This window comes from Seriola aureovittata, chromosome 10, assembly GCF_021018895.1.
Source record: "Seriola aureovittata isolate HTS-2021-v1 ecotype China chromosome 10, ASM2101889v1, whole genome shotgun sequence".
NCBI lineage: Eukaryota > Metazoa > Chordata > Actinopteri > Carangiformes > Carangidae > Seriola > Seriola aureovittata.
This window is the reverse complement of record NC_079373.1, coordinates 25,823,807-25,849,592: the sequence shown is the minus strand read 5'-3', so window position 1 is coordinate 25,849,592 and position 25,786 is coordinate 25,823,807. Positions and strand designations below refer to the sequence as shown.

The following is a 25,786-nucleotide window of genomic DNA, read 5'->3' as shown; positions in this document are numbered from 1 at the left end:
TTTTCTTTTTTTTTTTTTTTTATTTATTGTTATTATTTTGTTTCTTTGTGTAGTGTGTGATATTTGTTTGAAATACTGACCAGAGCTGTTGATGCTTCCTCCTGCAGAAAGTAACGGAACAAAAACCAACCAGACATCAGAACAAAAAAAAACTCCCATCATTCCACAAAACACCACAGTGTGTGTGAGTTAACGTGTGTGGACATATTTTTTGTATCGAGCCGAAGAAATGTGCGAACTCAAACATCGTCAGTCACGTTTGTAAATCGCATTTAAAAGGCTGCGAAACCTTTAGCTTTAAAAGAAAAAAAAAAGAAAAGAAAAAGTGTTTGTCACTGTATCCTGCCTGAAATAAAATAAAAATTATTTCTGACAAACGCACACTCAAAAAACCCAAAACTGAACTATCATACAAACTGTGTGCAAATAAACGGCTTTCGTTACGTAAAAAATAAAAGTTGAAGATCCACGCGAGGCGACCGGGCCGCCATGTTTTGGTCAACGAATGTCTTCATGAAAAAATAACACGACTAAACTACAATTTATTAGGAAAAACTGGTAAAGGTATGAAAAGAAGCACGGTAAGAAAATAGTGTTATCTCGCATTTAAAGCGACCGCTGTCAAAACACAAAGAGGATCCTGCCTGTTCGGTCGCACCTGCGTCTCCCTTTAAAAGTTTCTCAAACAAAAAGGAATGAAACATGAAGAAATGAACACATGAAATATTTCCCAAGGATCACGAGGACTCCCGACTCCTCTCGGTGGAGCAGCTAGTGTTTTAGATGATTGATTATTAATTAATGAAATGTCGCCGGCTGTGTCTCCACATTGTGCTGATGACAGATTTAAGTGCTTTTCTAATGACTGGATGTCCTGGAGGGGGGTGGGGGGGTGGGGGGGTGGGGGGGTGTCTCTGATGACGAGGGTGCAGATTTAACGGATGAGGTATTGCACAGATTAATGATCATAATCATAAAAAAACCAAAGAGCAAAAACAAAAAAAAAGAAAATAAAGAAAAATAAATATACAGCAAATTCATACAACATTTACATTTCAATTTTAGTCAGATTCTGGAAGATTTTTAGAAGATATTTTAGTGTCAGAGATAGGTGCAGGAGGGGTGAGGGTGGGGGACCTGGGTTGAGGACAGGAGAGTCGTCGCTAGTCGTCCCACTCGTCGTCGTCCTCAAAGTCCTCGTCTTCGTCATCATCCTCGTCTTCGTCTGGGGAAAGACAAACAACGAAACGATCATTTAAAGAGTGAAAATCCAGAGAGTAAAAACTTTAGAGTTCTGCCTTTCTTTCCTGTGGAGAAAACTGGGCTGGACTTCTAAGAGCGGGAAAAACGAGCCATTTAACTGGCTGATATGACATGATGTAATAAATGGGTGATCGCAATACAAAACAAAAGATAATGTGTTTATTAGATTCTTAAAATAAAACTGAAAACAAGGTACAAAACCATTTAAATTCCATCATACCTAAAAAATATTAAAAAATTACTATTATTATATATTTACATTATTATATATTTATTTGGCCAATAATTGGCGATTGCGGCACCACACGTGTGTACTGTAAATATGTAGTTACAGCCAGCAGCCCGCTAACTTAGCTTAGCACAAAGACTGGAAACAAGGGGAAACAGCTAGCCTGGCTCCGTTTACAGGTACATCATCCCTAAAGTTCACCAATTAACACATTATATCTTAAATATGTCTCAAACCAACGAGATAAAAACCTGACATACAGGTGTTTGAAACGGAGTTAAGGATCGGTCTATTAACTGGGGTTTCTGTCTAGTCCCCACCAAGAAACAGCCCAATACACGACCCTCTGAGAGACGACTTTTTACACACAAACAGATGTGAGTATCTGGTATTGATCTTCTCATCAACCCCACAGCTGGAAAACGAGTCGGCACGTTTCCAAAAACATCAAACTTCCTTTATTTCCCCGGAAACGGCCTCAGCTCAGGTAAGAACCCTGAACGACGACACTAACAGCCCGTCGGCGGACTCACCTGAGGAATGGATGGCTTTGCTCCTCTTCTGCATCACTTCCATGAGAGCGCCGACGATGCCCGCGGTGGGGGCCGGCGTCGGGGGGCCGGACTCCGGGTGATCCGGCACCTGGAGACAAACGAGACGCAAATCCAGGTCAGTTAGTTACAAACACGTGATTCTGTTGTCATGGAAATCACAGGTTTTCATGCGCAGGTAAAATTGAAACATTTTGAAGCTTCCTCATCTGTTTTCTTTTTATTTATTGATTTTCTGATTAGAATTGAAATATATATTGAACATATATATTGATCTGTTGAATCAGATCCAGTCTTACGGTCTTGAGCTGGATCCCCTGTCGGATCTGGTCCAGCAGAGCGTCTCGGCCGGTGCTGGAGGCCGGTGCTCGGTTGTTCTGCTCCACCTTCTTCAGCTGGGTCCCTCCCCTGATCTGCTCCAGCAGCGCCGACTTCCCGCCTGGGCTCGGCGAATGAGGCGAGTCTCCGCCTCCGCTGTCCAGCTCTGGAGGGGGAGGAGGGCCGGGCGGGGGAGGTGGAGGAGGAGGTGGGGGAGGTGGAGCAGGGGCAGAGCCGCCGCCGCCGACTGGAGACTGCTGGGCCAGTGGGGGAGGCGGAGGGGGTGGAGCTTGGGGGGCAATGGAACAGTGTGCAGGAGGAGGAGGAGGTGGAGCCTGGTGATGGTGGTGATGGTGGGGAGGAGGAGGGGGCTGGTGACCTCCTCTGGTGGGAGGCGGCGGGGGAGGCGGAGCACCCAGAGTTCCTGGTCGGGAGGGAGGCGGAGGAGGAGGAGCTGAGGCGGGTGCTCTGGACGGAGGAGGGGGAGGAGGGGCTCCCCGGCCTCCTCTGGATGGGGGGGGAGGAGGAGGTGGAGCTGAGGCGTGGTGGGGTGGGGGAGGAGGAGGAGGAGGTCCGCCACGGGAAGGAGGAGGAGGGGGTGCTGCGGGATGGGAGAGATAAGAGACAAGATGACATCACAGAGATGTCACATTCACCTGCTCAACTGGATTAAAGGGCTACACTGTTCGCACGCAGGCTCCAAGGTTACGCTGGAGGTTACGGTGTCAACAACCACCGATATCCAATCCATAACCAATAATATTCAAATACTGGTGGTAACTGATATCAGATTGATCTTTAAATCACTGAGGCTGCATGAAAAAGATCACACACACACACACACACACATTCAGATTCAGATTCGGATCACTCCTCTCGTCTCTCTCAGGTTGAACATGAATAAAACATGGACACAAACTGTCACAGAGAATAAAAGCGTCAGACAGGAAACAGCGTTTCATCTTCAGACCTCAAACCGTCTGATGGAAAAATAACAGAGAGCGAGGAGACGACAGTTCGACACGGAGCCGAGAGGAATTTAAATAAATAAAAATGACGGTGAGGCCTCAGAAAAGAAGCATTTATTACGTCATTGTTTATTTATGACATTTTTTTATATTATTTTTCCTGATACTCAATTAATTTTTAATTAACAGACGAGGTTTAAAAATCCCAGACTTGTGATTTGATGATACGTAACACAGTCGTGTGTGTTCTCCACTCAAACATCCTCAGGAGGTAAACAGCAGCTGTCAATCACTCTGTGTGATGCAGTGTAAGCAGGACAGGTGGATCAATTAAAACACAAACATTTAAATCCCTGTATCTCGGACGTATTCCTGATGGGCGGAGTAAGGAGAGTGGCTGGTGTTTTTCTACTGGTTAAAACACTTAAAACAATTAATAAATGACCAAAATAATTGGCAATAATTGTCTAATCAACTAATAAATCAATTAAGTAATCATTTACTATAACTGTATCTGTGTTTTTCAACATTTCAGCCATTCTGCAGTAAAATCCAGGAGAGTTTCATTCTTCAACAGACAGTGCGTGTGTGTGCGTGCGTGTGTGTGTGTGCGTGCGTGTGTGTGTGTGTGTGCGTGTGTGTGTGTGTGTGCGCGCTCTCACCCTGCCTCCTCAGCTCGTTCTTCACCGCCTCCACCCCTCCTTTCTTTTCGATGAAGTCGTAGATGACCTTGGACGTCTCTCTGTCCTTCAGCTGCGCCTCCGAGATGCCGCACATGTCGAACAGGTTCTTCAGTTCAGGATCCAGGTTGTTGAGCTGCGGCGTCGACAAACACAGAACATGGAGAACTTTTTTTCAAAAAAAAAAGTGTGTGAAGCGGGAACAGACATTAAAGACAGTTCAGAACACTGTTGACCGATGACCCCTGCTGGTCAAACTACATCCTGCGCCTGTGTGAGGAGCTGGATGAGGAAACGAGCCTCGTTACTGCGGCTGTTGAGCTGGATTCATACCTGCACACCTGCAGAATAATTATAACTAAAATATATAAGGATGGAGAGCCAGAGAGAGAGAGAGCATGTTAGGTGATAACTCTCAGATGAGATACAGGGAGGGAGTTCAGATAGCAGCCTCTCTGTAGCTGATGTTAGAGAGGAAGAAGACGTGGCTTTAGACCAGCAGCCTCGAGTTGTAGTCAGTGGCTGTTGCTGCTCGTCGTCGTTGCTTTGAGACACAGTATGTATATACTGAGATGATGTAGAAATGTTTTGTGCATCACGATGAAAACTTTACTGCGGAAGAAAGAAAACAGTGAGTTTCCTGCTCCTGTTCGACTCAACAGCGCAGACAGCTGTGAGTTTCTCCCTCTGCAGTGAACAGTAAGAGTCAGATGCAGTGTTGGTGTGACATCTAGTGGCCAACGGGTGCAAATACAACCTGCCTGCGACCCGACAACAAACCAGGGTCGTGCTTAAACCCGTCAGTCTGACGAACTCAGTGATGAATAATTATAAACCGGTCAGTGTTTCTACACAGCCTCCATTTTTATAACAGCAAACATCATGACAACAGTGATGTTGCAGCCTGGTCACAATCCAACTGAGTTATTCTGCTCTGGACGCTGTAATTCCTCCATTTAGAAATGCAGTTTTCCTTCTGAGGTACAGAAGCTCAACTTCATTATTTTCTGATTTATCACTTCCTGTGAAAGAGGAAAAGACGAGTTGTGCTTTAAAACTTCTCCAGTAGTTATTTTTTGTTAACATTACTTTTGAATACTTTTATATTTAAACACCTTCAAAGTCAAAACTCTTTACCCTCTTTTTAATGGTTTGATTAAATATGAAAAATAAATATGAAAGCTATTTTCTTTTTTCTAAATTAAAACACCACCTTGTGAGTACGTATGTGAATCATGTGAATAAAACGCTGCTCCCTCTCCTCCTTAAACATCAGACTCAAGGACTTTTCAAGGCCCAATTCCCTCAAATTCAAGGATCCAACACGTCATTCATTTCTGTTACAACACTAAGAATTTTAATAATGAGAATCAGCAGCTTTACAGAAGCTCACAGCTCCAGATTTTATTTTCTCCCCTTGAACCAAATCACATTACTTGTTTTTTTTTGGTATGAAAACAAATAGTGACAGATAACGAACGAGACAACCACATGGTCAGTGTGTCTGTGTTTAGAAGAAACTTCCATGATGCATTTCACATCTAGAAAATAATGTGAGGTCAGTGCAACTATTTTAACAAAGAGTGGTTTTCATCTTTTAATCTGAAGAGCCACAATTATCCATGATTATTAGGTGATTTTTGAGTTTGTTATGAAGCAGGAGCCTGAGATGGTTCTGTATTTATTTTAATTAATTAATTAATTAATTGATTGATTGATTTCTGCAGTAATCAGCTCTGTGGATGAACGAGGCTGCAGCTGATTCTCTCTGGAACATTCTGTGTCTCTGCGGCTTCTGAGACGCAGCGATACGTTTGTGAATATGAGCAGGAAGCAACAACAGCCCATTGTGTGATGTCATCATGCAGCCACCACACAGGTCACTATTGTGCTCCTGTGTGTGTGTGTGTGTGTGTGTGTGTGTGTGCGTGCGTAGAGCGGGTACTCACATCAAAACCTGTGTTTGGATCCCAGCCCACGTGACCGATGTGCCTGAAGAAGAAGGGACAGATATGTGGTGAGATAACACATGTGTCTGTCCACACGCACACGCACACACACACAGAAGTACATCAACTATTTAGCATGTGCACGTGGGCGACCATGTGTGCATGTTAAACAGTGAGCCCACACACACACACACACACACACACACACACACACACACATCAGTCACAGAGACAGTGTGGTCATTGAGCGCTCTCAGACTCTGTTGAGTTGCACGTCTGTGACTGAACACTAGTGAACTTCCTTTTTAACTACAAACTTTTATTTATTTATTTATTTTTTAAATCAGCGGCGCCTGCGTTCGCCAAAACTCTTCAACTTGTGAAGAGGTTTTTTTTTCAAGAGGAAGTGAAGTGTTTGTTTTATCACATTAACAACAAACTCTGAGCACATCAAACCCCTGACTCTCAATCTGAGGAAACGGTGGAATAATGTCAGTCTGAGAAAATCTCTGCTTCACTGGGGAAACTATAAATCCAACCAGAAGACTGGAGGAGTTATTTATTTATTCTATAGATGAAACGATTAAACAAGAAAATAAATGAATAGATAATGAAAACCTTACGACAAGCTTTCATTTCCTGCCTCATCGTTTTCATGGTTTATGTGAAGTGGCTGCTTGAAATAAATTGAAGAGGCAAGTAATCACAGCCCATAATTAAACGCTGAAAATGTTTTAAACTACAGTCAAAGTTTAAATTAAAATCTTATTCTTACTTTTCTTGAGAATATTTTGAGCCTTTCTGTTTTGACACTCTATATACTTTTTATTTCTAGTTACAGCTGCTCCTTTTTCTTCTACTTCGTGATTACTCCTCGCCCTCTGCTTTTCTTTGACCTCTGACCTCACTGTTGATCCCCTCGTACAGTATGATTGAGGAATTGAAAATAACACAACCGAATGACTGAAAGCCGAGTGTGTTATCACTCGTCTCCCTCACAGACGCTCTCAGCGATGTTAAATATGCGCCGTGTGACTCACTGGAAGTTGCTGGGCGTGCCGATGTCGGCCTTGGTCAGCTTCTTCTTCTTGCCTTTGGTCTTCTTGTCCTTGCGGTTCAGGCCGCTGTGGCTCAGCATGTTGTTGAGGTGGTACGGCTGCTGGTGGCTGTGGGAGTTGTGGAATCTCACGTTGTTGATCTCCGGGTTCTTGATGTCCACTGTGGCCATGGGCAGAGCTGGACCTAGACACAGAGAGGGGAGGAGAGTGGGGGGGTTGGGTCAGGGAGACATATCCATAAGTTGTGGCTGATTGTAAAGAAACGTCCTGATGTCTTTCCTGCTCCCTGGAGGATGAACCGTTTCCTCTAAGGACAAACTTTACATTTTAGCTTCACTACTAGAAGGACTCTAACAAAACCTAATAATCATGACGTTGTTTCTTCTGTCAACACTTCACTAATCAGAGTTTCTGCAGGTTCATCAGGTTAAATGTAAGACTTCAAAGAGGCATGAAGAAGTAGTAACGATAATACAACTAAATTAATGTGAGTTCTAGATAAAGTCAGATTAAGATTAAGATTTCTTCCTCTGTTCATCTTTGGATTTTCTACCTCAGCTGTGATGTTCCCCTCAAGTTCAGTCAACTTATTCTTTATTCTCCATGTTTTCAAGTTGGGACTTATTCAACACTCACAAATATGTACATTTCCAGAGTTACTCGTCACGTGAAGAGACCGCTTCCCAATGCCATTCCAGTGGAAGAGGGAGGGGACAATTCACAGACCTTATTCTGTGCAAAAATGCTGAATCTATAATAATTCAGACAAAGCTGGAACAAGTCAGACAAAAAAAAATTCCCTCTTTGTTTTTCTCTCCAACCACCAGAGCTCAGCTAGAAAACACTGTCCACGGAAAGAAGACGGGAGAAAAATATAAACTTCTCTACTGTATTGGACTGAAACTGCCGAAGCCTCATCACAGTTTCAGCTGAACTTAGAACATTTTATTCAAAAAAGGACGCTGTGGATTTTATGTTCCATCTTTCTAAGAGTTAGGAAGAGAGGCGGAATAATTTCAGAAAGCAAAAACTCTTTCAATAATCGGTGGGGTCCAAAAGTCTGAGACCACTTTCGCCACATGTTGTTGACCTTTCTATTAGTTTATTGTGGGTCTATGAAGTATCACAACCTCCTGACTGCACGGAGCCGCAGACGATTTCTTTTATCACTGATATTAATGGCTATAACGGATAGGAAGAAGTAGTTTTCACATTTGCAAATCAAATATAAGACTTCAACATCTTCGGAAGTCAGGAAAGTGAATTCAGTGCTTTTGTGACGTAAGATATTGCTGCTGCAAGGAGTACTGCATCCTCTACGAGATGCAGTACTTCAGACTGTAAATGACCCTCCTGACTCTCATACACTGTAATCAATATGCTTTTAATAATCGCTGGTACCTGAGGGATCAATGTGTCAGCGGGCTGGTGTAAACTCTGTGGTGTGTTTCGTGTTCACCAACAATTTGTTCTGAGCTTTTATGATCCATGTTTTCTAACAGAAATGTCAAGCGGCGTTCCCTCTCCTCCTGCTTGGTCAGGGGGCCGTTCAGTCCTCGAATCCCTTGTAATCTCCGCAAACTGCAGCAGCATCTGACATAACCACTAATCCACTGCTAATCCTGGTCCAAATCCCTGGACTCCCCATGAATACTAGATGTCTACGACCAGATCAACGGGCTCGCTTCGACTCCGCCGTCTCCAGAGAACCAGGATGGGGCTGGTGGTCATTTCCCAGCTTTCAAGTCACAGCTGTTTGGGTTGGTCCCGTGCAGGTCCGGTCTCACAGATGAGTTCTTCTGTGGTACTGACCAAAAAGCTTCTGCATCAAGATTAATGAAAAATGAGGGGAATATTTGGTACCAAGTTTCGACAAAGTACGTAACTTTCTACTGAAAGTCTGCGCCAAATCAGATTCATAATCCTGTTTGCTTGTTCTTTGATCAGATAGTTCCTGATTAAAATAATCATTTTACCCATTTTATGCTGATTTTAGACAGAGTTCTTGTGTGGCTGCTTGTGATTAGACAACAAAACATGCTTACATGCTTTGAACTAATAGCTTTACTAAATGGTGTGTGGGTTGGTATTTACTTAGTTTTATGTTCGAACAGTTATGTCTGATGTAATCCATATCATGGCAACACAGTTCACTGCAGTAAAGATTAATGGCATCTAAATGCTTTTACTCAGCACCTTGGATGCATTAAGAGAACTGGACAACCGAATGTCTCAACATGTGATGATATAAAGAGTCATTTCCAGGTGTTTTACAGCTGTTACTTCTTCAAAACCCACAGTTGTTCCAGGAGGCTTTTCTTACTTCAGCGTTATTGTGTTCTGTTTAGACAAGTATCCCAGCATGCATATTACAAAGTGGTTACTGCTGCCACTTCTCACTTATATAGATATAAAATGTGTGGTCAATTAATCCAAATAATGCCTACTAGAAAATTTGTTCTGACATTTACAGAGATGCAGAGATGTGAGGACTCATTTGACTGCCTGTTCAAATCCTATGCAAACTCGACCTTGAGTGCACGGGTTATCTCTATGTCCATCCAGATTAAAACATACTGCATCTTCCTGTTCTTGCAAGTTTTGGACTTGCATTGTTCAAACTTGGGTTCTCTGGAGTTCAAACTTGAATTAGGAAGTCGAAACTGGCAAGAAATGAAGAATATAGTTCATTCAAGCTCCAGGAAACTCAGATCTGAACTTTACGTACTGACTAAAGGTCTTCGGCACATTTCATACTGAAAGCTGCTTAAACCCTGGGTTCTTCTCCTCAACAGCCAACAACCTATAATTTCACCTCCTACTTGGCTGGATACAGCAGTGAGCGTCCGTTCAAGTTGACAACATTTGCTAAGGAGCGTCAGCGAGTTCACAACAGGCGAGTCAAACAATGGGGGCGATCCCTGAAGGACCAACATGGGCAGCTTCTTCCCCCTGCAGACGTGTTTTCATTGCCGTTCTCACAATGAGGACAAGAACAATACATTCCAAGAGGAGGGAGGAGGCAAACATGCATCTCCCAAACGGAGCCGCCAACAACACCAACTCCACTGCTGTTCTCGTGTTTCACAGCTGAAATGTCAGAATGAATCCGTGCCACTGGAGAGAAACTTCAATGAAGCAACGATCTCAGGCACAAGTCCATTGAAGAGGCGACTGATCTGTTCAGTATATGTTAATCCTGCTCTTTACGGTCACAGTGTTTGCCAACAGCCCGAGGGCTTAACGGAAGTAAACAGTCTTTTGGGACGACATGCAGGCACAGCTGCAGAGGAGAAGGTCTAAATTAAAGCTTGGACGCACTGGGACCATTACTCACATGATGTACTCATGTTGGCGTTCACATACAGGCAAACAAATAGAGTAAAATAGCATTTACCTTTGGGAAAGCTCTAAGAAAGGAGGTACGTGCTGCTCACAAGCCATTTTTACCCAAAGAACCTGTCAGATTGCCAACTTCTGAATCAACACAAAGGATTTAGAAGGTATCACATTCCCGAAAGAACGACCACATTCACGTTAAGCTGGCTAAATACGAAAACACAGTCGTTTGTTTTGGCCTTCAGTCCATACTAAGCCAGGAAACAGATCTTTCTGCCAAACACCTCCAAAAGTGGATAAATCTGAAAACGAGTCTCGTCAAGTGTTACGAGGTCAACTTTCTGCCCCCTCCACTAACTTTCTCTGTGATCACCGATTTCAAAAATGTGTCACGTCTATCTGCTCAATTGGAAAATGCATCTTTTCCTCCCAGTTTCAGTCTTCTGTCCGATGAAATGGTATCCAGAGAGGAACAATACAAAAGCTCCAGACTTGTGTTTAAGTGTGAAGGAGGAACGGTTAGATTAGAACACAACTATACTAAAAGTTTTGTACAATAACAACATAAAAGCAGCAGGCTCGTCGCTTGGCTGGTTTGTTCAGAACGTCCCGTCTCACACAACGATGACACAGTAGTGATGATTCTCTCTGACCAGTCAGCAGTCCGCAGTGTTTTCACGTCACCTTCTGAGCTGGTATCGTCTCAGCTCGCTTGGACCCAGGTGCTATCCGCAACTTTTGTCCAACGGAAAGAGTAGAGTCGAGTTGTGCAGGTAACACTAGAACATCCACGGTCCCAACTGCTGAATACCGGCCGAAAGAAGACGAAGAAGAAGAGACTGAACTGTTTTCCTGTTGTTCTGGTGTTTCAGTGTGGAATGAGATTTTTAAAGAAATGACGAGTCATGCCGTTTTCACGCATTAAAAGTCTTGCGGGTATAGCCCTAACATCAATATGGCTTATCACATTATACACCTGTTATTAACTTCTATCCACGTTTAGTTTGCCACACGATTTAACAAACAAACAATTTAAATAATTTAAATGATAAATCTATATACAAAACAAATGTTTGGCAGCAGTGACTGTGGGGATTACAGATTAGGCCTAATGTGCATCACAACAGGGTTCACAGGGAACAACAGAGGCCATGTGGTCTACATATGGCACAGACGGGCCTCCTGCTGACCAGATTAACCTGCAGAAGACTCCATTCTGTGTCAGTGTGTGAGTCACGCCGTCTGTGAAACAGCACCGCCGACGTGTCAGGAAATACTGCAGTCTCCTGGCATCTGTATCCAGGCGTGCAAACAACATCTATTACTGTAGGAGATGCTCATCTAACGTGAACGGTTTTTCTTCATCAGTGTCTTGCTTCGACATTCACACGGTGAGCTGCTCTGCCTGTTTCACTGCGGGGGGGGGGGGTCATGAGATTTTGCGATCTCGACTATATTTCACCCACATGAACCCCATTCACAGCACAATGAGAGTCCAAACAAAGACACAAACAGACTTGTGTTTGTTGATATGGGTCGGAGGGACCAGGAGCACTCGACCGGATGCCTTGGTTGTGTAGATTTGATGTTGTGTATTGTGTATGAAGCTTTAGCTGTTTGTACAGGAGAGAACTTATGTGCGTATGTGCAGTATTTATAAGTCTGGAGCTGGATCTCTGTGACTGTTAACGGTCTACAGGTGTGGTGGATGGAAAACCAACAGTTGAACCAACACTGAACGTTACAGCTGGAGGGTTTTGAACACATCAGTTCAACCAGGAAACTAAAACTCTGCCCTCATTTGGTGGATTTATTAGAAACCGCGAGGTTGCTGCAGCTCTGCCACAGAGGTTCAGATTTATAATTAATTGTCTTCACCTGCTGAAACCACCGCCACCAACACTACACTCACAAAACATTCATTTTAAGGCTGTAATGTGCTTTTCCCCATAGTAACTGCGTTTACAGTCACAGTTCCTATTGTCTCCTTGTGATATCTCTGTACAGCTGGTGTGTGGTTACAGTTACAACACAGGTATGGCATACGTATCTATGACTCGTGGTCACTGTGGCCGTTTGTAAGAACAGAACACATGCTGATTAAATCAAAATATGTTTTATATGTGGTTTCATCAATTAAACTTTAGATAGAAAAATATATATAATTTATTATTGAGCAACAATAACAATAATAAAAACAAATGTTGCATCAATTTGGTTCCTGTTTGAACAGCTGTTTATAACTGAAGGATTGAAAACCTGGAGCTCCCCGTCATAAACCAGTTGTGGGTCAACATCTGGATCCTTTCCTGTTTTCCTAATTTTGCTCTTTATTTCCTTGTTTTCTTATTTATTTATTTATTTATTCAATGGTTCATTTATCTCCATTTTCGTGTCATGTTGTTACGTTTTGTTGTACGGCACGTCCGGGTGAATCTTAAAGTTATTGGAGTTTTTGTGGTTTGATTTGGAAAAAAAATCATTCTGATCATTCTGAGCTCTTACTGAATCTGCATTATCAATATTAAGAGTTCAACATACCATTTTTAGGGTCACCTCTTTTCTCTGCAAAAGAAAAATTGACACAGTTATAGTTTCAGAGGAGAATTATCTTGGTAAAATTTGAGATATTTTTAGTTGTTTAGTGATAAAGAGGCGAGAGAAGAAGGTGAGCTGCTCAAGAGTCAGAAAGCGTGATGAGGTTCAGTTAGTCTGTGGCGATCAGAGAGAAGATGTGGCCACACGTCTTCGACAGTGTAGACAAAACAATCAGAAGGACAGTTCAAGAAGTCTTCAACACGAGCGGAAGAGGACAAGCGAAAGATTTGAAAGCTGAGATATGTCTGACATAAACTAACCCCCCCCCCCCTTCTTCTAAAACCCTTCTGTTTCCCAGCACTGTGAGCCTTTGAACCCTCAGTCATCATCACAGTTTGAGCAGTGCACTTCAAAAAGGCCGGCATGCTGAGAGGAGCTGGAGGGAAGCCAGAGAGGAGCCTCGCTGCAGACGGACCCAGAGTTTTACTACAGCAGAGAGAAACGCAGCGAGCTCACAGAAGGAAGGAGGAAAGTGTCCGCCAGCAAAAAAAACCCCAAAAAACTCAATCCCTCCATTCATGCTCTCATCTAAGAAAAACACCTTAACAGCCAAAACACAGGCAGAGGAGAGCGTCAGCAGAGGAGCGTTCATCCACCCATGGCACAGTGGCTTCTACAGGAGGCTACTCTGCAGAAATTCATTAACGCAGACGCAGCGACGGCTCGTGGAAATGCTTCATTTTGGCTTCATTCAAAGTTTCAATCAAAATTCAACGTCCACAGTTAATTAGGTTTTGTGCTGTAAAAAGAATTGCATAGATTCTTGTTGGAATTTTCTGTTTAATGGAAGTGATTTTTCCAAATACTGTGGGGGGAAAAAAAACTGCTTTTGCAGGATCCTTCTGTGGCAGAAGCGTCCAAAGAGTCGTCACTATCTGTGCTGGATTAAAGCGGGTGATGCGATAGCAATAGTCATTTATTATTAACCCCATATGTGCCAGGGCGTTGACTTAGATCGGGGGGGGGGGCTCTGCTGGTCTCTCAGGGTGGAGCAGTCTACCGCCTGATATCAGACAGGCAGCTTCATTAGTGTATTTTATCAGAAAGCTTTTATGGATGTTTGATATGTTGCGTTTTATTTTCTCATGATACAGACAATTTATATTTTCGTGTAACTTTCTTCTGCTTTATTAATGTTTGTTTCTTTTGTTTTTAATTCCCTTTTTTTCTATAAAGCTCTTAGTAACCTTCTTAAGAAAAATACTACTACTTATTATTATCATTATTATAATAATAATAATAATAATAATAATGATAATAATAATGTGCGAGTCCCGTGTCCCTTCTCCTCCTGTAGGACCAAAATGACCTTCGACCCTCAGGTGTCAAACGTGTGTGGGATTCTTTAGTTCCTTCTAATTCTTCTTTTCTGCTTGTGTGCATCTATTTTCAAATGTATTCAAACATCACGGCAGCACAACAAAACCATGAAAGAACTTCAGGAGCTTTTTCCTGTGTCGACTTTTGGTTTTCATTCGCTAAGCCCTGCTCATCTCCCTGATAAAGCCGGGACACAAGAGAGGCAGAGAGGTGTGAGACCCAGATTCAGGTTGTTAGTAGAAGAGGAGGTGAGTTCTCCAGTGTGAGGCGAGACAGGTCACACAGGGTGAGGAAGCAGACAAAGAAAAACTGAACAACGCTGAACTCACCGGTCTTGCGCTGCCGTCGGTTGAGCAGATCGTTGATGGCAACTCTGAATCTTTTGGCTTCTTCTTCGCTAGCGAAATTCAGACCGATCTGACAGGTCTGAGAGGGAGAGAAGAAGAGCTGCAGATGAATAAAAGACCATCTTTCTTTACATAAAGAAAATCACAGAGAGATCACAGAGCATTAAAGGTCCCATATAGTCTAAAGGTCTCTGTCCTTGTGTAGTTTGATTATAGATCAGTTCTAGGACTTCTGTAATGAAAAATATGGGACCTTTATTTCCTGCACTGAGCAGATCACAGCTGAATACTGTAAACTTATAAACCTCATATTTCATTTGGAAAATCTACTCTTAAATAAAAGCACGGGGGGGGGGGGGGTAATAATGATATTATTGTTCCAGCAATAAGCAATGCTGCCACTAAACCTGTGTAACCATTGTACAGTAAGCAAAGCAGTGAAATAAGAGTCGGACTTGGCAGCAGGACAAGTGCAAAACTACAAAATTGCAATAAATAAATAAATAAATAAAAAACATTGCATATGGCAGGAAATATTGTGATATTTGATATTATCAAATATCAGCCAAAACCTAACAGATCTTAATAATCAAACACTGTCTGGAGTTATTCATACTGTTGATTTATTTAAAAGGTGTTTGATCAACACACATTTGATGAATAAAAATAAGCCTTTACTTACTGGTTTGGATTCACCAATTAAATTAATTAGCGGATTACTCAATTTTCTTTTCCAACTCCTAAAGTCTAAAATCCTCAGCTTAAGAACACGGTCGCACCATAAATTGATTGAATGCAGATAAAACGCTGCCCACAGTGATGTTTGTGGGTTCCAGTTTTCTACCCAACACACTGCTTAGTTCAGCTACTGTTTAAACAGACTGGTCCTGTAACGTTCAGCAGCTCAAACAGCAGCAGCTTTTCTAAAAACAGCAGAAACATCCTGGAGCCTGCGGCTGCTTTGCATTAGTGTCTGCGGCAGCGTGAGCCGACCCTGATGTGAATATTTGACTGTGCGTTAACACATCCAGCTATTATCACACTTTATTAAAACAGAGGAGGAGCCGATCAGTGAGACCAGCTGCTTTTTTTTTGGGTGGGGGTTTGAGGTAATCATAAAACAGCTGCACACATACGTCTCCTGCAAACGAGATGAAGTAGGATCTGGAGCTGCTGATGGAGAAGTTGTGATACAGTTCCTGCTCGAACATGGTTTTCCCTTCCTGCAAAAAAGAAAAGACAGGGAAGGAAAAGTCAGAGCAGATTCTTCGTGAGGTTTAGAGGAAACAAATCTGTTGTCCAATGAATAGAAATCCACCCCTCGCAATTAGCTTTTAGATTGATTTCCCTCCTTCCAGACAGTCATTACTCTCAGTTTATTTCTGCTAAAATCAATACTCTGATATGTGAGAAGACGACTCGGCTGCTTTTAATGCGAGAAACAACCAAGTTTCATTTTCTTTTTCACAACATCCATGTTTTCTGATGGTTAATCTGGTTTTCATGATATAAGTTTGGTAGAAGAATTTAAATTACTGGATGTAAGATGTGCATGAATGCACCACCAAGGAGACCCCTGCGGTCACACAGCACCCCAAAGATTCACAGTAAGTGTCGTGGATCTGCATCATGTTTTAGTTCCTGTAGGTTGATTGAAATGACTTGAAACCAGTTCTATGTTCAGACACTGAAATATCCAAATGGATTCAGGATTATTTCATTCTTCACTTTTGGCCACACACTGCCAGCTAGCTAGCATCTACCAAAAGCCTGCATGTGAGGCGTTTAGGAACATCATTAAAATGTAGCGTCTACCAGTCTGCATGCGAAGCGTTTAGGGCACATTGTTAAAATGTAGTGTCTACGGATAGCCTGCATGTGAGGCATTTAGGGGTCATCAGTAAACTGTAGCATCTACTAAAAGCCTGCATGTGAGGCGTTAAGGTGACATTGTTAAAATGTAGCATCTACCTGTCTGCATGCAAGGTGTTTAGGGGATATCTTTGAACTGTGGCTACAGAAAATAACCTGATTACACGCTCCCAATCTAAACTGCATGAGTCTGTGCATGCACATCAATCACACGCCATGCCACCCACCACCACAACTAAATTCTCCGCCAGTGGGAAACACTGCAGACAGTAAACACACATCAGTGGCTGCTAATTCACTTTGATCCATTACGGTTTGAACCATTGATTGCACTTCGTCTTTATAGCAGCGTATTAATTTCTTCAATGACTGCCTGCAGTGTGTGGACTCAGTCTAGCCACACACTGTGGAGGACAAAGACAAAGAGGGAACAGAACAATGTGGACAACTATCATGGAAATGTTCGTCAGCACGAGCTCAACATTTACGGAAATACGCTTTGTTGCTTTGTGGTGGAGCGTCAGATGGGAAAATTGATACCACTCTCATATTTGTACCGCAACGCTGAACTCCAGACGTTACCCTGCCAGCTCCCGAGTACAAAGTCTGTGTAATGTCTGACTGAGCCGATGTGTGAATAGAGCCGGTCATTGTCCGGAGAATCCATAGTGAGCGAGTGGGAGTGACGATGACGTTTCTATCCTGCTTCCTGCACACTGTACCCAGGCTCCGCCCCCCTCGCCTCAGCCAAACGAAGTATTTCCAGTAAGCGAGAACGTGTGTGACATGGACGAGCTCCTGCTGTGTGCTACATGTGTGAGAAACCACTGAGTTAAAGCTTTACAGACCGGCCTCACTCACCTTGATGTCAAACACTCTGATGAAGTAGGATCTCTGCGGGTTGTCTTTGACCAGACAGGCCACTCCGCAGCATCTCTTCGCCCAGCAGGCGCTCCGCTCGGCCCCGTACACCTGGACCACCGCCGAACACAGAGTCTGAACACACAGAGGACAGGACGGTGATGATCACATCTGCATACCTCATTAAAAAAAAAAAAAAAATGCAGGAGTGGTGAAGTTGCACAGTCAGGAGAATTTTAACTGCCTGGCTGTGATCTCCCTTCATTATGTGTCCAGATTTCCCACACACACACACACACACACACACACACACACACACACACACACACACACACACACACACACACACACACACACACACACACACACACACACACGGTGCCTTGTTAAAAGCCTCAAAGCTGCACATGTGTGACAGAGGAGCAACAGAGCAGGAAGTAGAAACCTGTGTGATGCAAAACTCAACATTATGCAAAATATGAAATCGGATTACGAGTCAGAGATGCAAATATCTTAACAGTGGATCCAGAAAAACATGGATTAATTCTTTTGCTTGGCTTTGGACTCCAGCACATTAAAATAACAAAACAACTATATCAAAGTGCTTTTACATTCAGGTGAAGAGCAACAAAAAGTAAAATTCAAAGCAGTAGAGGGCGAGCTATCCTGACTTTTAAGGCTTCAGTCGACTCCAACTGAAGAGCTTGTTGGATGGTCATCTGACGCATCCTCCTTCATCACTTTTGTGACACTAAAAAGTGGCGAGCCTGGTGTCCCGAGGTGAGAAAGCAAGCAGAGTTTGAACTCGTCTTTCAAGCTCTCTTTTCACACACACACACACACACACACACACAACACACACACACACACACACAGCTACTTCTGTCACTACTCATGTAAGAATGTGATGAGTATCTCTGAGAACGCGATGCTCACATCACATCTTCTCTCTCTCAGTGACGGCGGGCTTCTTACCCAGCCTTCCAGTGACATCATCAGGAACAGGTTGAAACACATCTGACATAGTCACGGCCGCACGGTACAGACTGGTTCTTTCTGAGCATCTCTCTGCCTTCAAAGTCTCAACCAGCATCTCTCCGGATGAAGCGGTGCCAACATCTGGTTTCACCAGTAGCTCTGCAGACCTCATGAACATTCAGCACCACAGCCGAGAGCATCGGAGCAACGAGCAGAAAGGAGGGAGGTGAAACAGGGTGACCTCCCCAAGGCTGTGTTCAGACTGAAGTGAGCCCTGAGTGCAGAAACGCAGCCCTCTCATTTATATGAATGAAGTCCAGTTTCGTCTGTGCAAGCAGGGAGGAGAAAACAGGGCTGCCCTGCAAAAATCTGGCAAGATGCTGCATTGACCAATCACATACATGCAAGTGCACATTATAAGTAGATGACTGTAACATGAAACTGTATTTTTACTGTTTACCTTGTGATTGTTGTGACGAAAGAGGAAATAATTGCCACCATGACAACTTTCCTGAGTTTTAATATCATGTGTGTCTATTATAAACTGTTGTAGCATGTGATACACCTTTAAACACATGTATTTACCTTAAATAACACGCCCTCAACAACACAACTCTGTTTTAACACAGATTGTCAGGGGACCATGAAAGTCTCAAGTTTGTGCCAATCCATCTGTTATAAGTTTAAATATTTCACTGCCAGGTGACCAGTCAGTTTTTCTGATACTCTAGAATGTGTATAAAATTTCATGGTAACCAATCAACAGCTGTTGTTGAGATGCAGTCTGGACCCAAGTGGAGCCCTGGAACCAAACCACTGAAAGAGGAGAGATGATTCAACAACACGAGGTTTAAATTATTATACGAATTATCTATATTTTAGGGGCAGACCTTGTTACCACAATCATCACTGTGTGCTGCAGCATTAAAATTTCCCTCCACTGGAACTAAGGGGCCTGAATAAGGAAAAACAGACCCACACCAAAAGTATGCGTCTCTTCCCTGTTCGTGCTCCGTCAGGCCTGAACTTCACTTCCTTCTTGTTTTGCCTTCAGTTTGGTCTTCAGCTGTTACACACACTGCCAGATCAACTGAGGTCATGTGACTGACTTGTGCCACCAAAAACACTTCATTGTTTGGCCCCGTCTGCATGACAGTCTGACAGATCTCCGTCTCCCTGCACCGTCCTGCAACCGGAGGCCTGTGTGTAAACTGGGTCGCGAGTCTTCGACTGTCCCTCCAGGGTGAATGTGAACATCTTTAACCTCACAGTTGTTGTTTGATGTGAAATCCAGTGTATCTGACATTTCTCCACAGGGTTTAACCTTCACTTCTGCAGGACAGGAAGCAGAGTCCAGCTGCTGTCCTCAGCACTGTCCGGTCCTCGGATCGCTCTGGGTTGTGGTTTCGAGGTTTCTGCAGAGGTCACGCTGCGTTAAATCCTCTGCCAGGATTTCTCCCTCAGCGGCTGGAGTTACTCTCCTCCGCTGAGGGGAGAGGAGAGGAAATGCCGCTGGGCCGGTTTCCTCCTCTGTGATTTATGAGCGCAGGTCAGAGGAGCAGCAGGAAACACTTTTCACCATGAAATCACCGCTCAGCATCACACAGGAAAGGTCAAAGGTCACCTGTTGAAAGCCTCATTTAGGCTCTGTAAATTCTCACCGAGGGAAAGTATGCAGCAATAAAGACAGACTGAGGCACTGCAGACCAACAGGCTCTCTGCAGGTTACAGCAGCTAGCACCTCAGCACCGAACTTACAACAATAACAACATTTCTGCCTCTTTTCCAGATCAGTCTTCAGTTTTTAGTTTTCCCCCTCGAGGCAGCCATTTCGTCCTAAATCAAATAATCCATTAGTCACGCAACAGAGAATTAATTTGGAGAAAAGATGATTCGTTTAATTCATCAATCAAAACAAATCATCTGTAGTTCTCAGGCTTCAGCTTCTTCAATGAATTTAATAACTTTGGTTTTAGGACAAAAAAACTATTTAAATACATCGCCGTGGGAAACTGTAATGGCAGTTTTTTTATTACTATCTTCTATACTTATACTTTATTACTTTATTTTAGCTTTTGGACTGTTAATCAGACAAAAAACGAGATCTGAACATGTCATCTTGAACACTGGAAACTCTGATTAAACTAAACTTACCAGATTGATTAATGATGACAATGATAATTAGTTGCAGCTTTCGTTTGAATTCCTATTTCTAAAAATATAAAAATCTGCTTCCAGACGCTTTTAACTCGCTGAAGGTCGTTCAGCCATCAGAATCAACATCTAGTTGCCTTTAGTTTAGTTGCTGTTTAATGCAGCAGTGAACTTTGTTGACCGACATCAGGTGAATTGTGCAGCTCTAAAGTGCAGCTTGTTGGAAGATGCACTGCAGTTAACAGACTAAACACTAGGCCTGCTGTAATACAGTATGTGGTCGAAGCTACAAGGTGTTTAACATGTTTTATTTCTGCCTCAGACTGTGAGACAAACTGCATAAAAAGTGGTAAAATCTACAGAGTTTTGGGACCTAAAACATGGATCATGAAACCGAAATACTAGCTTTTAGGGGCTGTTCAGGTGTATCGTCTTTTGCATGCACAAATTCAGTAGTTTCTATGGAGACATGCTCCTGTTTTATCAGGTGTATCATATTTTTTTGAATGCAGCAAGTGCACTGCAGGTCATGTGACAAAAACTAACCAATCAGCTCTACAGGACTCGCTTCACCGTTTCTGTCGAAGGACTTCACAAGATCCAGTTGAAAGGTTTTGTTTGGTTGGTAAAGGCAGGTGCAACAGTGGTGCAACCTCCCAAAAGCCCTGGATGAAAGGATGAAAACGGCAAACTTTATATTCACTCAGCGTTCAGATAAATCCACCACTGAGCCATCTAAAGTGCAGAGGGGCACTCCGCAAATCTGGATTAGCAAATTAGCCACATAACTTTAGGAAGATTATATATCTGATATTCTCTGAAATTGTGTTTTTTTCCCCATTTAAGAAACCATCACCTTGCGTAACTGAACCCTAATACCAGATGTGATAACCCTTTTTTTATTCTGAGATTTCAATCTCTATCAGCAGATTTAGCTTTAATATCATCATAGATATCTGTCTAACTTTCTAATCCTGCTTTGGGAAATACCCCTCCGAGTACAACCCTCCATCTGTGTGTGGAGGAGGAGGAGGTCGAGTCTGAAATACAAGTTCTCTTAATGCTGGTCTTTAATCGACACTTACTCTAGTGACTCAAACAATAGTGGAGTTAAATTACACACCAATTATCCTGTAACAGCTAGGGTAAGTCCCAGCTGCAATGTCGCATATTTTGTTTACGATATAAAAGAAGGCAGTTTCAGTGAATAATTTTAATGCTCTTTTTTTTTTTTTTCTTCTCGTTTAATTTAAGTTTTCTGAAACCTGAAGGTGCACATGACATTTTTTGATACCTGGTGCTGCAGAGACATTTCAGTCAGTACCAAACAGTATTCAGCTTTACCACACAGCCCTACTGGTCAGTGTAACCTCCTCTACCTAACCGGTCTCCTCTGAGCTCAGGTGTTTTACTTTGCGTGCACGCAGCTGCTTCTTGTAGTCAAGCCTGCAGGCTCTGCTCCAGTTCACCTCTGAAACCTGCAGCAGCTGACATTAAAACCTGCTGAGCTCGTCTGCAAAGCACCACATTACATCAGATGAAACCACAGGCTCGCATTTTATGAGTTTTTGTCCTTATCCAAGAGGGTTTTTATAGGTAGTAGAAGTGCTGCAAGGATAAAACTATGTTCAGATACTCATGTCAGGTTTCTGGTTTTTAGCTAAGTGAAGTGGCCCTGAAGTGTCCAAGTGGCATCACTGATAACAGCTTCCTGTCTCCATATGTCAGAGGACAAACAACCACCCTCCCACCACCCAACAATTCCTCGCCCCTGCACCAGTTTTTCAGATGACGCAAACATTTGCGGATTTATAACGGGAAATGACTTAACCTCATGATGTTTTCAATCAAGTCAAGGGAAAGTGGCTACAAAGAAGGCATTATTATTTTTAGACTAAATGGAGCCTATTTAATACTTGGAGCCAGATGTTCTGCTACAAAGTTTACATTTTCTGAAGAGGTTTAATATTTGATTAAAAAAAAAAAAAAAGCCTCAAGCATCTTCAACATCTTCACAGACTTGGTGACAATAACCAACCTGTTATCCATCCTGTCACCATGCCAACTTCTAACCACATAAAAACAAACCCAACATTATGAAGTTTAATAACACAGCCTGACATGTCCGGTGTGCCACCTGCAGCCTTCCTAGGACTCCTGCTGTTCCAGGTGTTACCACAGATAAACTGTGGTTACAGTCAGACTTCACACTAGGGGCCATCAGGAATAATTTTTAGTGTCAATTAATCAAGTAGAACCGAAATAAATAAATATATATAAATATACATATATATATATGTTTTATGATTTTTAATCAAGTGATTTATAATCAAGTTGTTTGTCAGTAAATAGTGACAAATGGCCATCACAATTTCTTAAACCCCAAGTTAACATATTCACACATCGTTTGTTTAGCTTGGATAGGAGCCAAAATCCAGCAAATATTTAAATGAATATTTGAATGAATGTGTTGATGTGTGGATAACAACTGATAATTTCCTGTTCGGGAAAGTTAGCATTACTAAGCAACACACGTTACTGATGTAAACAAACCTTCAACAAAAATAGAAACTGGTAACTTTGGACTTCTGGTGCATGAATAGCATTTAAATATTTTAACAAGTGTTACTGTAATTAATATGTTTGGATTTACTTCGCGTGTATTGTTGTTATTGTTAGTCTCCTTATTTAAAAAACCTGTAAAATCACATTTAGAGTGAAAGCAGCTTCAAAGTTTTGACGTTTTGAGGTAGAAGCTCATAAACTGTTTACACCTGCATCACTGATTGTACCTTTAACGTGCCGTTATTTAAAAGAATCTGACGGACGAACCAGATGAAGACGGTGTCGCCATGTTTTTTTTAACGGCTGAACAAAATATGTGTAAACACTTAAAACGTCAAAGAGTCCAAAGGGTCACAGATTTCATTGTAGCACCGGTTTGAAAGCCCCCGAGGTGTCTAATCATGATTCTGCTGCTTCATATCATCTTAAAGAAGTAAAGTGTAGGAAAAGGCACAGGCTGGCATTTTTTATATTTTGTGTGGGTGAATGTACCTGCGCCTTTTCTTGAACCTGCAGGTGATAAACAAACGGGGGGAACTTACGGCGCATTTCCTGCCCAGGTAGCCGAACAGGCACTCGTTCTCCTGCGGGGTCAGGAGGAGGGAGCCGATGTTAGCGACCCTGCGGGGCGGCGGGTGGCTGTTCATGGCTCCAAATTCTTCTAGTTAACCCCGAAACGATGCGGTTATCCCCGGACGGGCTCTGCAAACTCTGCTGATTACAGAAAATCCATGCGGGCTCCGGTTGCTGTGGCCTGCAACCGGATCATCTCCGCTGAGTCCGACTCCGGGCTGGAGGGCGGAGGAGGAGGACGGGGAGTGTTTTCCCTGACTTGGTCCCGCTTAAGAAAGAATCTGAACTCCTCCGTTTAATGTTAACTATAAAATTAAGGACACGTTATCTGTCTGTAGACAGATAAACGCTCAACTTTCATTCGGAAACTCCAGCAGCTGCAGCGGCGATGCGTACATCCAACATGGCAGCAAGACGGAGCAGACCACTTTAAAAAGGGATGAGAGGGGGGTGTTGCTTTGGACAAACTATAATTATTCGCAGTACCGTGGATAACGTTATGAAGTTGGCGACCAGACAAGTATAATGATATTATTTAACATTAATCTTTACGTTAAAGCTGCGATGAATGTGTATTTTTGGGTTGCAGCGAAGCTAAAATGTCGTTGCTAAGACAAAATGGTTCGGTCCGATGTGGCAGCAGGAATGCAGCTCCAGCTCTGCGGAGGGAAAGGGAGGAGCGCGTGGAACGGGGTGGGAATGTGACGCAGAGAGGGGAGGAGCCATATATAAAATGTAAATAATTTATAAAATGATGGATGTTTTGAGTATATGATAGCTTTGTTAGGGAAAATAATAAAATATTCAGATATTTAACCACAAAACTAATAACAATAACACCACATTTCTATAGAAATAAAGTAATTTGTTACAGAAAATTAAATAAAAAATTGTATTAAATAAATACATAAGGTAAACAAAAAACAAAAAGTAGGCTGTTTCCCCTTGACTGAATGAAATAGAAGAACCATCATTATAATTGTCATAAATTGCCCAAAATCTATACGAAATAAAATCCTAAAATAATATTTTAGACTGTATGGTTTTTCAGTATTCTAATGACTTTGTTTAGAGGTACCCAAGGCCCCCAAAATAGGGAGGGGCCTCCAAACAGCTTGTAATTAAAGTTTGTTTTATCTATCTGTACAAATTGATATTTCTTGCATTAAATGTTGACTATTATTATTGGCTGTATTAATACATTCAATTAATAGTTTGAAATGGAAACTAATTCACCATAACCCTGTAAATTTAACACGAGTATGTGAAGTTTCTTCTAATTCTTCTATGATGCATGTTTAATTGCTAATTCACAATTTAATGTTCCTTATCTTTAATTCTAGTGTTTGTCTTGTAATCTTTAAAGTTTAAATGTTTTTGTAACGCTTATGTTTTTGAACATTCCCAATCTTCTGGCTCTCCCCATCAAATGACTCGATACTTCTCTCCTTTCATTAAATCCCATTTGTTTACACTTTCAAACAAATTCCTCCTTATGTTACGTCCCACCCCAACATGGAACTACAAGACATGTACATGGAGGCTGCTCTGTCATAACAAATTAACTTTAATTAACTTAAGATCCTTTATCAAAGCAAATCAAATGAGGATGAGGGTGGTGATGGCATTGGTGACAGATGGACAGAAGGCAGTGGAGGTTGGCGTCCCGCAGGTCCCGCCCGCATGCTGCAGCGTTAAAGCCCGTCAGTAGCATTAACACTAACGCTAATCTGTAGACCAGCTGCTTCTACACTCTTCTGTATGAAACACTGAGCAGAGGCCAAACAGGAGGAGTTAAAGGACCATTCACAAATATCACAGAACCATATTGTAACACTGAAATCCTGCTACTGTTGCCGGAGGCTGCCGTGTTCATTACAACCACAATCTGAAAGTGTTGGACAGTTGAAGTTTGTCTTGGACACCACATAAAAAATCACAGGGCCTTCAAAATTTAAAGGCTTCATCCTCTGGAGAGCAGGAACTGGATCTGGAAATTTCATGAAAAGCTGACCACTACAGTAAGGTATATTTAGACAACGTCTGCCAGTAAGTCTGTCCACCAGACTGCAATACCTCAACAACTACAAGATTCATTGCAATTAGAAATGTGATACAAACACTAATGGTCTCCAGAGGATGAATCCTGTGGTGGAAGAAGTA

At 42.5% G+C, this 25,786-nt stretch overlaps 1 protein-coding gene across 2 annotated transcripts; it reads right to left on the bottom strand.

Annotated features, from left to right (window-relative positions):
- Positions 1-24,045, bottom strand: wasla (WASP like actin nucleation promoting factor a). Of its 2 annotated transcripts, XM_056387641.1 has the most exons (11): positions 23,593-24,045; positions 17,354-17,488; positions 15,757-15,843; positions 14,603-14,699; positions 12,897-12,920; positions 6,999-7,200; positions 5,959-6,001; positions 3,992-4,145; positions 2,343-2,962; positions 2,026-2,134; positions 1-1,225 (listed from the first exon to the last, which is right to left on the bottom strand). In XM_056387641.1, the coding sequence occupies exons 1-11, from the start codon at positions 23,695-23,697 to the stop codon at positions 1,164-1,166; spliced, it is 1,638 nt and encodes a 545-aa protein (XP_056243616.1). In that variant the 5' UTR covers positions 23,698-24,045; the 3' UTR covers positions 1-1,163. The 2 variants fall into 2 exon arrangements, with proteins under 2 accessions (XP_056243616.1, XP_056243617.1); XM_056387642.1 differs by lacking the exon at positions 12,897-12,920.
- Positions 24,046-25,786: the final 1,741 nt, after the last annotated feature.